At 39.8% G+C, this 13,231-nt stretch overlaps 1 protein-coding gene across 1 annotated transcript; it reads left to right on the top strand.

The window, feature by feature from the left end:
• Window positions 1–514: 514 nt before the first annotated feature.
• On the top strand, window positions 515–2,220 carry htr1d (5-hydroxytryptamine (serotonin) receptor 1D, G protein-coupled). The gene has a single exon (XM_030044696.1). The coding sequence runs from the start codon at window positions 974–976 to the stop codon at window positions 2,129–2,131; it is 1,158 nt and encodes a 385-aa protein (XP_029900556.1). The 5' UTR covers window positions 515–973; the 3' UTR covers window positions 2,132–2,220.
• Window positions 2,221–13,231: the final 11,011 nt, after the last annotated feature.

The following is a 13,231-nucleotide window of genomic DNA, read 5'->3' as shown; positions in this document are numbered from 1 at the left end:
CACAACTGAATGTTTATCTGACAAACAAAGCTTTGAGTGAAGAAGAAAAAAAAACAACAAATACAAACCAAACATTCAGTACGCACTAAATATCTGCTCCAGCACACGGGCTGCTAGAGAACACTGGGAACCTGAACACAGTTTTTCAGATTGCTGCGTTTCAATCACCGAAAAAGTTCAACAGAACTGCCAAAAGCATAGATGTGGACTGGAGAGTTATCTCTTGCAAGCTGGATGAAAAAAATAGATAATTGTGCTGACGGAGAGTGTGCTACTGTACTATTCTAGCGTTCCTTTACCATCAAAGACACTATAGGGCCACCCAAGTTTCAGCTCCAATCTCAATTTAAAAGGCTGGCACCACAAATTAGATGAGAGGGAGACAGACAACAAGCAAACCTATGTATCTGTTGTCATCATCTTCCCACATGGATTGCAGCTCCCTGCTTAGGGTTATTGAAAAGGAGGAGCCCATTAAAGCTTTTCATAGATAGGAAGGCTGGGTCTGAAGGTGTTGTTGCCGGCTGGCTGCTCGTTGGAGATGAGATAAGAGCACTGGAAGGAGAGGAAAGCAGTGCGTGTCTGACAAGAGCTGAATACAAATTAGGAATCAGCACTCCTTCAGCTAGACCACTGGGGTGAATCAATATTAGTGAACTGAAATGGACAAATGAGTCAGCTTCAATTACAGCAGCACCATTAGTTGTGCATTGAAACGGTGAAATTAAGTGTTTAGTAAAAGTTGATATGAATTCACATCGCAAAACAGGGGACAGGAAATGAAAAAACAAATTATTTTTATAGCTGAAAAACGTACAAAAGAGGACTGTGTGCATTTTCCAGAATCAAAACCAGCGGTGTCATGCAACAGTACAGCCCTCTTCAGTGGCATGCCGAGACTGATCCAGTTTGAGATGGTAGTGAGGCTTGTCTAAACCTTTGACGAAAAGGGGCCGAAGGGGGCAGAGGAGCGATGGAATTTGATAACAGCTCACTGGAGCTCTACTACACCATCAACACCACAGAGATCCCTGAGACCATCACCACCACACCCTGGGATGAGGCCACGCTACTGGGTCTCCAGATCTCCCTATCATCCGTTTTGGCTGTTGTCACGCTGGCTACTGTGCTGTCCAACGCCTTTGTCATCGCCACCATCTTTCTGACCAGGAAGCTCCACACACCTGCCAACTTCCTGATCGGCTCGCTGGCTGTCACAGACCTGCTGGTGTCCATCTTAGTCATGCCCATAAGTATCGTCTACACTGTAAGCAAGACCTGGTCGCTGGGGCAGATTGTTTGTGACATCTGGCTGTCATCCGACATCACTTTCTGCACGGCCTCCATCTTGCACCTCTGTGTGATCGCGTTAGACCGCTACTGGGCCATCACGGATGCGCTGGAGTACTCCAAACGTCGCACTATGCGTCGGGCAGCGATCATGGTCGGGGTGGTGTGGGTGATCTCCATATCGATCTCCATGCCTCCACTTTTCTGGCGGCAGGCCAAAGCCCACGAGGAGCTGACAGAGTGCATGGTGAACACGGATCAGATTTCCTATACCCTCTATTCCACCTTTGGCGCCTTCTATGTCCCAACAGTCCTCCTCATCATCCTCTATGGACGAATCTATGTTGCTGCTCGTTCCCGCATCTTCAAAACGCCAGCGTCCTCTGGGAAGCGCTTCACCACAGCACAGCTCATCCAGACCTCTGCAGGCTCCTCTCTCTGTTCTCTCAACTCTGCCTCCAACCAGGAAGCACACCTACACTCTGGCACGAGGAGCGCTGGAGGAGGAGGGGGAGGCTCGCCGCTATTCATGAATAGTGTGAAAGTGAAGCTGGCAGACAGCGTGCTGGAGAGGAAACGACTGTGTGCCGCACGGGAGAGGAAAGCAACCAAGACACTGGGCATCATCCTGGGTGCATTCATTGTCTGTTGGCTCCCATTCTTCGTGGGCACACTTGTGATGGCCATATGTAAAGAGTGTTGGTTTGATCCAGTGCTTTTTGATGTTTTCACCTGGCTAGGATACCTTAACTCCCTCATCAACCCTATTATCTACACCGCATTCAATGATGAGTTCAAACAGGCTTTCCAAAAACTCATTAAATTCAAAAGGTGCTCCTAAAGACGTTACGATCATACGTGTGTCAAGAACTGACATATTTTGGCGAACATGAGGAGCTTTAAGATGAACTGAATGTAAGAGAGGATATAAAATTTATGTACAGAGAGATACATATAGATACATGGACGGAGTGAGAGTGAGGAAGAGACAGATTTCACTTAATGGAAATTACTGGGCTCACTAATAACAAAACACTGACATTTTCATGTTATAAACACATATGCTAATTGTAATATGTTTTTGAAGTGTCTTTCTTTTTTACACTGAACCTTTAACAAACAACTCTGTGCTATAGCTCTTTAGATATATCCTCCATACAGATTTATGCATGCATGCTAAAAAAAAAAAAAAAAATAAGAGAGGAAGATAAAACCATCATTCCCAAGGATTATAGAACCCACCTTTAAAAGGAAGGGGATTAAAAATATATTTCATGCCAAAGGGACATACAAAGGACAGATTCACATCATATAAGGACTGGATCATATGGAAAAAGGAGACTTAAAAAATGATTGGCTGTAATCCAGCAGAAATGAAAAGCCATGAAATGATGTATGTTGTCTCAAATTCTGCGTTACATACTGCTGCTTCCATATTATGTCTCTGTGATACAGTAAACTACTCACACTGTTAAGATCCAGTAAAACTATTGGTCTCACTACTGTTACATTATGTTCGCCAGGGTATGACTGTGTGTGTGCATTTGTGTGTGAGCGTGCATGAGCTTTTGTGTTTTAAGGTAGTCACTGTATTTAATAGTATGCATGATTGAGGATGAAGTGTTTGACATTGACTAACACCGCTCACCAGTGTGTCCTGTCTCATCATTTGAGAGACTGGACTGGAAACAGCATTCCCACTTCCCGCTGCTGAATAATACATAACACACATTGCCATGGCAACAAATGAATTCCTTCAAACACATATCGAGAGAGGATGTCATCAATCAAAAGGACTAGGTAAGGGTAAATGTCCAGTGTCCTCAGTATAGGAGAGCAGACTCATATTGGGATTTTATTTATATATTTAACTATTTTATTTTTCTGATATGTGATTTTTTTAAGTACAAACATGCGAGCAGATGGCATGTAGTGTACATTAAAACAGATTCACTTATGTTAGAAGCAACAGTGACAAAGATAATGACATTGGCAATGTCAGCGTTTGACAGATGTGTCTTATTGTTAATGCTTTCACCAGATTTCTATGAGATCTTTGTGCAGAATTTTTTTTTCCATTATTAAGAAACTGACATTTAGTCATGGCAACCATGATCTCACAGTGTTTCTCAAAATGTACCATAGTACATAGAGGCCCTAACCCTACAGTATCACCATGATGGAAATGCCATGTTTAATCTCTATCACTTTTGTTTTCAGAAAATGTGCTCCATATGCACATACATCTAAAGTGGATCCACTTTACATGTATGTGTACAGTAACAATAAATAATGGAGCAGCTGAATAGAGAGGCTTTATAAGAGGCTGCGGTATAGAGCTCCTTTGGAGGAAAAAAGCAACACCTCACAAGCATACTCAACAGTTTCAGAGAATGTGTTTTTCAAGGGTTTTCCTGGTGTGTAAGAAGACTTTTTTCAGGTGCAATGGAAGCTTCCCATCAGACATGAAAGCACAAGTATAGCATCCAATATCTCAATAATGGAAAAGCATGAAAAACAATTCTTACCTATTTTTAGGCCAACATGACAACATGCCCATTGTGAGACAGCTGCTTTAACAAGGTGATCCCTGCTTCATCTCTCCTTGAACTGCCCTGGTTTGTGTGGTGGTGCTTCCTCATGTTTGACATGTGTCATGGCCGGCTGCACTGCCGAGACACAGCCATGGTGTCATGCTAAAAGGGGAAGATGTTTTGTCGAATGTAAACCCCGGAGATGGCATGTGGAGTGGTGGTCATTCATGCATTTGGCCCAGCAGGTACTGCAGCTTCAGCAATGCATCTTGAGAGAAGGGAAAAAGGAAAAATCCATGCCTGTATTAAATATATAACTGAAAATATACAACAACAAATATATAACAGTGTGGTGATGATATTGAGAAAGAGAGTTAATGGAGGGATAAAGAAAAGTGAATACTGAAAACAAAGAAACAAAAGAGGATGAAATATAAATGTAACTGAAAAGATAAGACTGAAAAACCTCCTCACATATCAAACATGACCTTTTCTTGACTGAGAAATTAACAACAAGAGACCTCATTGTTGGTGAGCAGGCAACTTGCAAGTGCTGCTGCAAGTGGATCTAGTCATTCCCCCATGGAGTCTCTTACACACACACACACACACACACACACACACACAAAGGAAACTGAAAAAAGAGAATACTGCTCACTTACAAGCCTGAAAGTTCTCTTTTCATTGACAATTTACCTCATTTCTATATTTAAATTGAGTCTTTTATCTGTGGTCTAGTTTTCCGCAATGACATAACAGAAATGAAATTGCAAATAATAGTTGGACCTTGCTGAACCAGTTACAGAAGAATGGAAACGGAAGTCTTCATGAGTTTTTGTTTTTTCTGAAAAACATACAAACAAAAAAAAAAACAGCCCACTGTGCTGTGTTTACACAGTACATTTTGTCTCTCAGATTTTTTGCTCATAAATGTTTGCATGTGAATGCCTGAACTGATGCCAAGTATAGGTCCTTTTAGTGTATTGTGCAAAAGCTAGCATCTCGGGCATATCGGAGCAGAGCCAAGCACCGCCACCTCTGGAGCACCAGCACGGGGTGACCTAATGGACCTCCATCTATTTGTGCTTTCGGTTCTTCATGGCCCTCTTCATAAGAGCCAGATGAATCCATTAAAGCTAACCTGCAGGGCTCTCGCTCTCTCTCTCCAATGGTCTGAACATGAATGGATATGTACAGCTCAGCCATAGTCACATTTCTGAAAGCAAATAAAATCAAGGGAAAGACATATTTGAAAATTGTACCCCTTACAAACTCAATAAGCCGCCTTAGGTAGGTTTTATTAGCTGATATTTTGTTCAAATTCAGCAAAAGCTTTCCTCATGCTGGGTGAATGTGGGACTAAGTGTGTTCAATTACCTTCACAATGTCAAATTAATTACATGGTAAATGTATCAAGCTCTGTGAGGAGAGGCCAGGTTCCCTCTGCGGTGCAACATAAAGTGAGTGTTCACTACCAATTTTAAGCTGAATTGCATTTCCCTGTGCTAGATAAATAAAAGCCAATTATTCAGGACACAGCATTAAAGATACCACAATTTACTTTAACAGCCATTGATTTCTGCCTTTGGGAATAACCAGGGCATGCTAATTTGCCTTAATTAAATACATGATAGAGAAGAAGGGGAAATAAATTAGAATGAAAAACAAAAAACAAAAACAAACATCGGTGTCATGGCCCAATATTAGAAAGAAAGGGCGCATCCTAATGGCTCAGTTGGCTATAACATGTAATCACAATGTTTCTCCCTCTCTCTCTCTCTCTCTCTCTCTCTCTCCCTCTCTCTCTCCCTCTCTCTCTCTCTCTCTCTCTTTCTCCCTCTCTCTCTCCCTCTTTCACATTTTTTCTCTCAATCTCTCGTGTCTCTCTCCACAAAAAAAAGGCTACAGTGACACAAAATATATATTTGAAAATGAAAGAAAGCCAAAACTAGTTATGCCACTCTGACACAGAATGGATAGGATATGACTTCAGATAATGTTAGGCTGTCTCAAGCAGCAAAACCAAAAGATCAGGGTGCACGTAACCTCATGGGATGGCGAATGTCACTTCATGACTTGTATAAGGAGGGAAGGAGCGCCTCAGAACAGGGAGCAGGGAAAGGGAAGGGAAAAGAAAAAGGGAATGCAAACACATAGGTTTAGCCTCCTGAGACAAAGGCTGCTCCGGGTCAGGTCATAAAAAGTCATAAAAGAAAGAAAGAAAGAAAGAAAGAAAGGAATTATGATTTAAATAGTCAAATTGATAAAGTTTATCTGAAGTCCCAAACACATATTTGGGCTGCAGTTCAATTTATTTGCAGATTATCTACTGTCTTCTAAAATTTCTCTTTTATTAAATGACCATAGGATTTGCTGCATGCTTTGCTGTGACTTATGGATGAAAGGTGCACTGTGCCCGAGAGGCAGACATCATCCTTATGTCTCACGTCAGCGGTTTTAAATCGCCATTCAAACAATTACAATCAATCAATCATTCAATCAAGTTTCTTTGTCATCACAGTGAAATGTAATCCTGGAAGTTCTTTCAATTAATGCATTCGAGTTTAAATAGAATAGGAATAGGAAAAGTAATAAATTTAAGTGTATGACTGGAAGGGGGTCAGAGGCACTGACCTCATTTCAGATCCTGGTGGCCTGTGGGTAGAGGCTCCTCTCAAGCCTCTCAGCGCTGACCTGGTGTATCCGCTACCTACTTCCCGACTGCAGCATGGAAAAAAGGCCATTATCTTTAATGATTCTCTTCGCTCTATTCTTGCAGCGCCTGGTGTAAATATCTTATATTTTTGGTGCCTATTGTGTGCTCAGCTGAATGAACCACTGTTTGCAGGGCCTTGCAGTGCTGTTCAACAACATCCATATCTTACTTCCCTTATACTGGAGATGCTTATATTCTTATGCTTATATTCTTGTTATCGCCCACAAAGCACCATAATCTAGTTAGGTATTCTGTGTCTACAGCTATGCAACACACATTGTATATTTTATTCACAGGGGCTAAACTTAATTTGAACCAAGTGATCACATTAAAACTAACCTAGTGGTGCACTTAGTGAAGGGCAACACAGCAAATCAATGTCATGGCTACCATGCTGCCTCAGCATTCCTACATGTCATGGTCACTGTGTCTGGAGCACTTATCACTTGATGGTCAATAAAAAGGCAAAGTCATGGAAAGGAGACAGACACAACACTGAGATGTGTCTTGGGACCTAATACTGCCACTCCAGAAATGGTAGTTTTTGGAAAAAGCTTGCTGCCTGTTACAATAGCTGCTAAACCTGATATCTAGGAATGGAATGAATCTTGGAATATCAAAGCTCAGTATCTGTGTCACGATCCAGGCATTTTTAGTGACTGGGATCATCGACAAAATGCCCAATCAAATTCCAATAAATATAATTTTCAACTGTCAGTCAGCTGTCAGAAGATGTGGCGCTGCAAACTGTCAGCTACCTGAGGGAGCACACGATGTGATTAAGGAGAGAAACACACTGATGAAATGTTGTCTGTGTGGGATTCTTTTACTCTGCAAACTGGAAGCAGGTCAACAGTAATATGTGCAGTGTTTGCAATGCAAACATTTCCTAGAGGCGGTGAGGATGGAGCCTCATACAACATAACAAAAGCTCATATTTGAAATAACCGATTTATGTTCCTATTACTGTTCAATAAAGACCATTAAAGGGAAGCGCTATAATGTAAACTGTTTCCTTAAAGCAGAGCAATTGCTTACTAATATCAACCTGCATATAGTTGGTAGATTTCACTCACTTCAGAGTATTCACTGTGTGTATCTGTATTATTGGATTTGGATTCAGTGTCAGCACATACTAAACATATTGAATGAATCCATCATGATTGATCAAGACAACCCTGTATGTATCCAAACTCTCTAAAATCCTTATTACAGAATAATTTTATCACAACTCTCAAGTGATAAAGAGATACACCACCCACAATGCATCATTTTTATATCAAGTACTCACCTTGTACTACCCTCAAGCCCAAAGGAAGAAAACGTTACTCACAAGCCTTCATGGTAAAATAGTTTTCCAAAAATGCCAGCCAGTTCTGATCCAATAGGGCCAATAATTAGGGCCATAATGTTATGATTTATCACTCAGATTTTGCTACAAAGACAAACTCCGCAAAATGTTCTGATGTGTGATTGTGAAGCTTGCTGTTGGAATACGTTTTTGCAATACAAGTTTACCCTGAGGGCTTGTGAGCCAAACTTTCTCTGGTTGGGTCTGAAGGCAGCACACGTTGAGTACTTGACCCAAAAATGCTGCATTATGAGTGAGGTATTCCTTTAGTGTACTGTGAGAGATAAACTGTCAATAGTTTCTTTCTCTAGTGTGATGGAAAAGCTTGTGTTGAAGGGAGGGATATATAAATTATGCAGTCAGTCAGTCCCAGCATGAGACAGAGTACACTCCATAGATTACACTTTGGAAAACAAGAATGTGTGCAATCTGACAGTGTTGTTCCCACAAACACATAGAAGCACAATCACTCACACTGCACTATGTGCACGCTCACATCTGGGAACATGTGTATGCACTCAATCATCCCGCCATGCTCACACACTTATACAAACCCCGACTCTGACACACTTGCGCCCTAGATATATACAGTATGCACATCCTCCCGAACATACATGATTGGAAACATGGGGGATTAATGGTTGAAGAGGCCCACTGAATATTTCACATTTTGTGTCTTCTGAAAGACTGTCAAACACCTTAACACAAGCAAAATGTTATGCAATGGTAAAAGAATAGATTTTTTTTTTTTTATCCCCATTAATCACCGCCAAGGTAGCAACTACTCTTCTAATCATCAACATCACCAAATAATCAATATATATTCAGTAAAGCATTTGATACAGCTCAAAAATAATATATGATGCATGCCCAGTGTTGAAGTGATGGCCATTGCTACCAGTGCAGGCTGGATCCAGTTTTTCTGTTGTACAAATACAATTCAACACAACAGAAACTGAATATGGTAATGCCACACAAGAAAATATGTGAGAAAATATACAGTTTTTCCGTCATTCATCTACAGTCAGATTTAGTATTGCACAGAGGCAACGAGAGTTACTGAAGAGTGAATCAGTCCCATCAGACGTCCCATTGCAGCATACAGTAAAACCAATTTCAACCCATCTCAAGTAATTACATAAGCCAAATGTAAGCTAATAACTTGCTTAATTGATAGTGGAAATAGAAAAATAATAAATCAAGTCAATAATAGCTGATGTATACTCATACACGCAGTTATAAAAATACAAATGAACATGTTATCCTCCTAGTTTCCAAGATTACTGTGTTCTTCTCCATCTGCAGAAGGAGTCTACATATATAGCCAATGGTCTCCGCACAAGCAAGAAAAAAAAAAAAAAAGTCATATTTTATGTATGGAGCCAGAAGAGCAACATTGCATAAAAAAACATTTGTTTAAAACATGTATGAGCTTAAGACACATTTCTCTAGACACCTGTCATATTTCATGAAGTTGGTTTAAGGTGTCATTTTGCATCTCGACATCTATGCCTTGAATAGGTGATTTCAAATTCACATCGAGGCCATCACTTTAGCTTAGTTTAATGTACTGGCTACATTTACAAGACCTGACAGCTATGCAAAATAAAACTTATGACGCTGAATAAGAGGCAGTGAGACTTTGTCTAAGGACCTGGATAATTAGATCCATGGCATGTTGGAGAAAAAGTTTAAATCATGCAGCATGAGGAAAGGCTCCAGGGCTGAATCTCCACTCAGACTCCACTTACTTTTTTTCTACTACTGTATGTCTCAGTACATATATGCCTATGCACCAGAGAGTGCAGCCTCCTCGTTGCTTTCAGATGGCCAACAAGTGATAAACAAGTCTAAGTGTAAGTAGCATTCAATGTATTGTCTTTTGTCTGCACTGCAGTCTACTTACATGCCATCCCACTAAATTATAGGACGGATCTGGCGGAAAATATTGTTTGTTGTTGTATTTTAATGCAAATAAGTCACTAAGACAGGTTTGTGATTTACAATATCAAAACAGTCCATTTAAAACTGAATTACACTGACTTACTAAATTAGCTGCACAGATATGCAATTAACTTCAGTTATATAAACAGAGGGCTATCACAGGGACAGTGCTCTGCTAAGAGGCTTGTCACAACTTTAACTCATTCTCTAGTATTCTGACACCCCGAGTAAACATTTGCCAAAAACTTTCCAGGCCCATTTGCAATCAATTATCCTTTGAAAATGGATGCCTCAGAGCAGCAAATCTTCAGAGAGCATTCCCAAAGAGCTTTGAGAACTTTTTGTCCCTCTTTTGCCTCTTTCCCCACCTCGCAAAAGATCTGTGATACAGTGGGTTTTATCTGGTGTACTTTAAACAGTCAGGGAGCCTCATGATAGAAGTTATAAATCTTTCATAAATGATTTGTTTAAAGGAGCAGCTGGGATAGAAATGGAGGAGAGATAACTGAGGAAAAAAAAATCAGAAAAATTCACACCGACTGCCTCACAGGGTCAGGCGATGTCAACCGAACTGGCACACAACAAAATGCACAGAGAAACATCACAATGGGTGGTGGTATAATAGTATTTTTAGTTTAATAGTATTTTTATTTAAATATGAGCTTTGATTAAAAAAACAAAATCTTGAGTTTTAAGTACGCATTATGCACTGCTTAGAATTAGAGTTAGGAAGTAAAACAGGTCAAAATTCCCTCTCTAATATCTGTTTTTTATTGCTGTGAAAATATCAACAGCATTCTCCTTCAAACAACTGTGTCAATTCAAGCTTCTCACCAAAAAAACTACAAAATCTCCAAAATTTGAACACATCATGATAACATAATAATTTACCTTTGCCCAGTTGAAGTCAGCGCCAGCAGTGAAAACACTGGTTGTAGATGCTATTGATGTGCAGACGAGTGAATCAAAAATCTAAAAATCAAAAATCAAAGCAAATCATAGTAATGATAATAAAATCCTGGAATTCCCCATTTCATCCAGAAAGCACACGTCTCACAAGAGATGTTTGTCCATCCCAAACACAATTTTTTTCTGTCCCCAGGACAACAGGACACCCTTAGTTGCCAGCCCTGAATGATATGCCTCCTCAGGATAAAGAGGATTATTCTGACTTTCAACTTGATCCCTAGGGAAATCCCTGCAAATAAGTAATAAATAAGTAAGTGCATTTTTGTATGGGATAGCAGAGAATTAAAACTAAAATCACACACACACACACACACACACACACACACACACACACACATACATGCACGTATTGGTGTTGGAAGATGATATCATCCATCGGCCCAACCCTTCTGCCTCATTTACATTTAAAAAAAAAAAAAAACATTTATTAGGATGGGTGGGTGAACTCACTTATTAGGGTTAGATTATAAGTGGGAGGCAAAACCTTTTGACCTTGGTGATCAGTCCTGCAGGCTCTTTAACTCCTTAAACCTTGACATATGACATATGCATGATATAGCTGCTGCTTCATTCAAATTTGCTAGAGGTCCCTGCAGGAAGCTTAATTTTACTGCTATAGACATGACTATGGATATTTGCCTGTTCTGATACCGTGTTAGATTGGTAAAGTAATTCTTGGTAAAATGGTGGACTTATATACAGGAAGACAACAAAATTGGTGTGCCACGCCAACATGTTACTTAATACTGTTTGTTGAGGCTAGTGATGGACATGCGGTCGAAAAGTCAATTACATGGGCATGGGAGGAAGACAAACTCCGGTCATATTTTGATGGGATCGTTCCATTCATGTGAAAGTAGCTTCTGATCTCTCGCTGACTTTCAAGTTTGTTAACTCAGGACAAAAAAATCTGACATGTCTCTCACTGCATAGAAAGGACATCAGATTCTTGCACTTTTTTGTTTTACACATCCAATAATGAAAAATTTCATCTTTTAGTTTACCCCCCCTTTAATAAAGGCTGTGAACAATCACTATGGCAGAACAGCTTAACCTTATAAACCTCACGGTGAATGCCTGTTTACCCAGTGAGGGCAGGTGGGACTTCGGAAAAACGCTTAACAATAATGTTGGCTGTCATAACAACAGGGGAGTGAAAGATAGAGCAGATGAATACAGTTGCATCTGTAAACGTGCACACAAGCTTACATGCATGTAGGAGTGCATGAGCTGAGTGCACAGATACAGACACAAAGGATGTACATATGCAAATGAATGTGGTTAACAACTTTGCAGTGAGTAAACATTCACACACCCACACCCCCCCACGCACAAACATAATCCCACAGTTACACAGTTACACACATGCACACATGACCTCGAGGTCTCCTGTTCCAGTCAGTGATTTATCTGGTTTGGAGCAGATGAACCACGGTTGAACCCAGACTAAATGAAGCATGGCAATCATTTTTATTTTATGAACAATGTATTGTTGAAATTATTTAAAGCAGTGGCTTTCAAAGTCTGGGAATCCTAAGTTGGGTGAGTAGAAATATTAAATAGTCTCTGAATTATTCTTTTTCTTTTTCTTGACTCTTTTGCATTTCTTTTAAAGGACACCACTCAGTTAAAAGGGTGAGCTACTCAATAGGAATAATGGAGATAAAAGGTCACAGGTCAGAATCAGAATTACGATGCTAGAAGCATACACCGTATGACCGAAGACAATGAGGCCATAAGGGCACCTCACTGAAATATTTTTAATCACCTTTTTGAAACATAGAAGGTTTGGAGGTGAATTGCTAAGTGCTCTTAGTTCGCACAGCATTCACAGATTGATGCCATGGGTCCTAACTAAGGATGGATGATATGGAAAAAATCAAATATCACAATATTTTTTTAATGAAATACCTCGATATCAATACTGTGATGATATTGTAGCGATGTCTGTTGGTGCTTTCACAAAATATTACACAATGATTTTTTTTTTTTTTTTTTTTTTTTTTTTTTTTAAACAATCATTAGCAATGTGGATATGATGACCATGCAGGACTAAAACAAAGTGTAATTTTTTATTTGCAGCTGGATGCAGAGCCTTGGTTCATATTAAAAGGGACAGTAACAGTGACACTCATTTTCCTGGGGAATGACTGTATTTTTTTTTTTTTTTTTTTTAAATCTAATGTAGGCTAATTCCAAGGGGACCATTTATATGCATTAATGATCCCTGAGATCCTTTAGGTTGAATGTAAAATGTCATAATCTGCACTTCCACCTCTACACACACACAACTCAAGCAATCTGCCATCGTCCAAAAATGTAACACATTACTGAGTCTGGTCTCCTTAAATGTCATGAAATGTGGACAGTATATGAAAAATACATGCTCTGAAAAAAAAAAAAGAAATATGTTTTCCTCCTATAAAT

Source organism: Myripristis murdjan, chromosome 22, assembly GCF_902150065.1.
Source record: "Myripristis murdjan chromosome 22, fMyrMur1.1, whole genome shotgun sequence".
NCBI classification, from domain to species: Eukaryota; Metazoa; Chordata; class Actinopteri; order Holocentriformes; family Holocentridae; genus Myripristis; species Myripristis murdjan.
This window is presented reverse-complemented; position numbering and strand designations above follow the sequence as displayed.

Coding starts and splice junctions, on each gene's coding strand:
- htr1d (XM_030044696.1), top strand. CDS start 974: ATGGAATTTGATAACAGCTCACTGGAGCTCTACTACACCATCAACACC.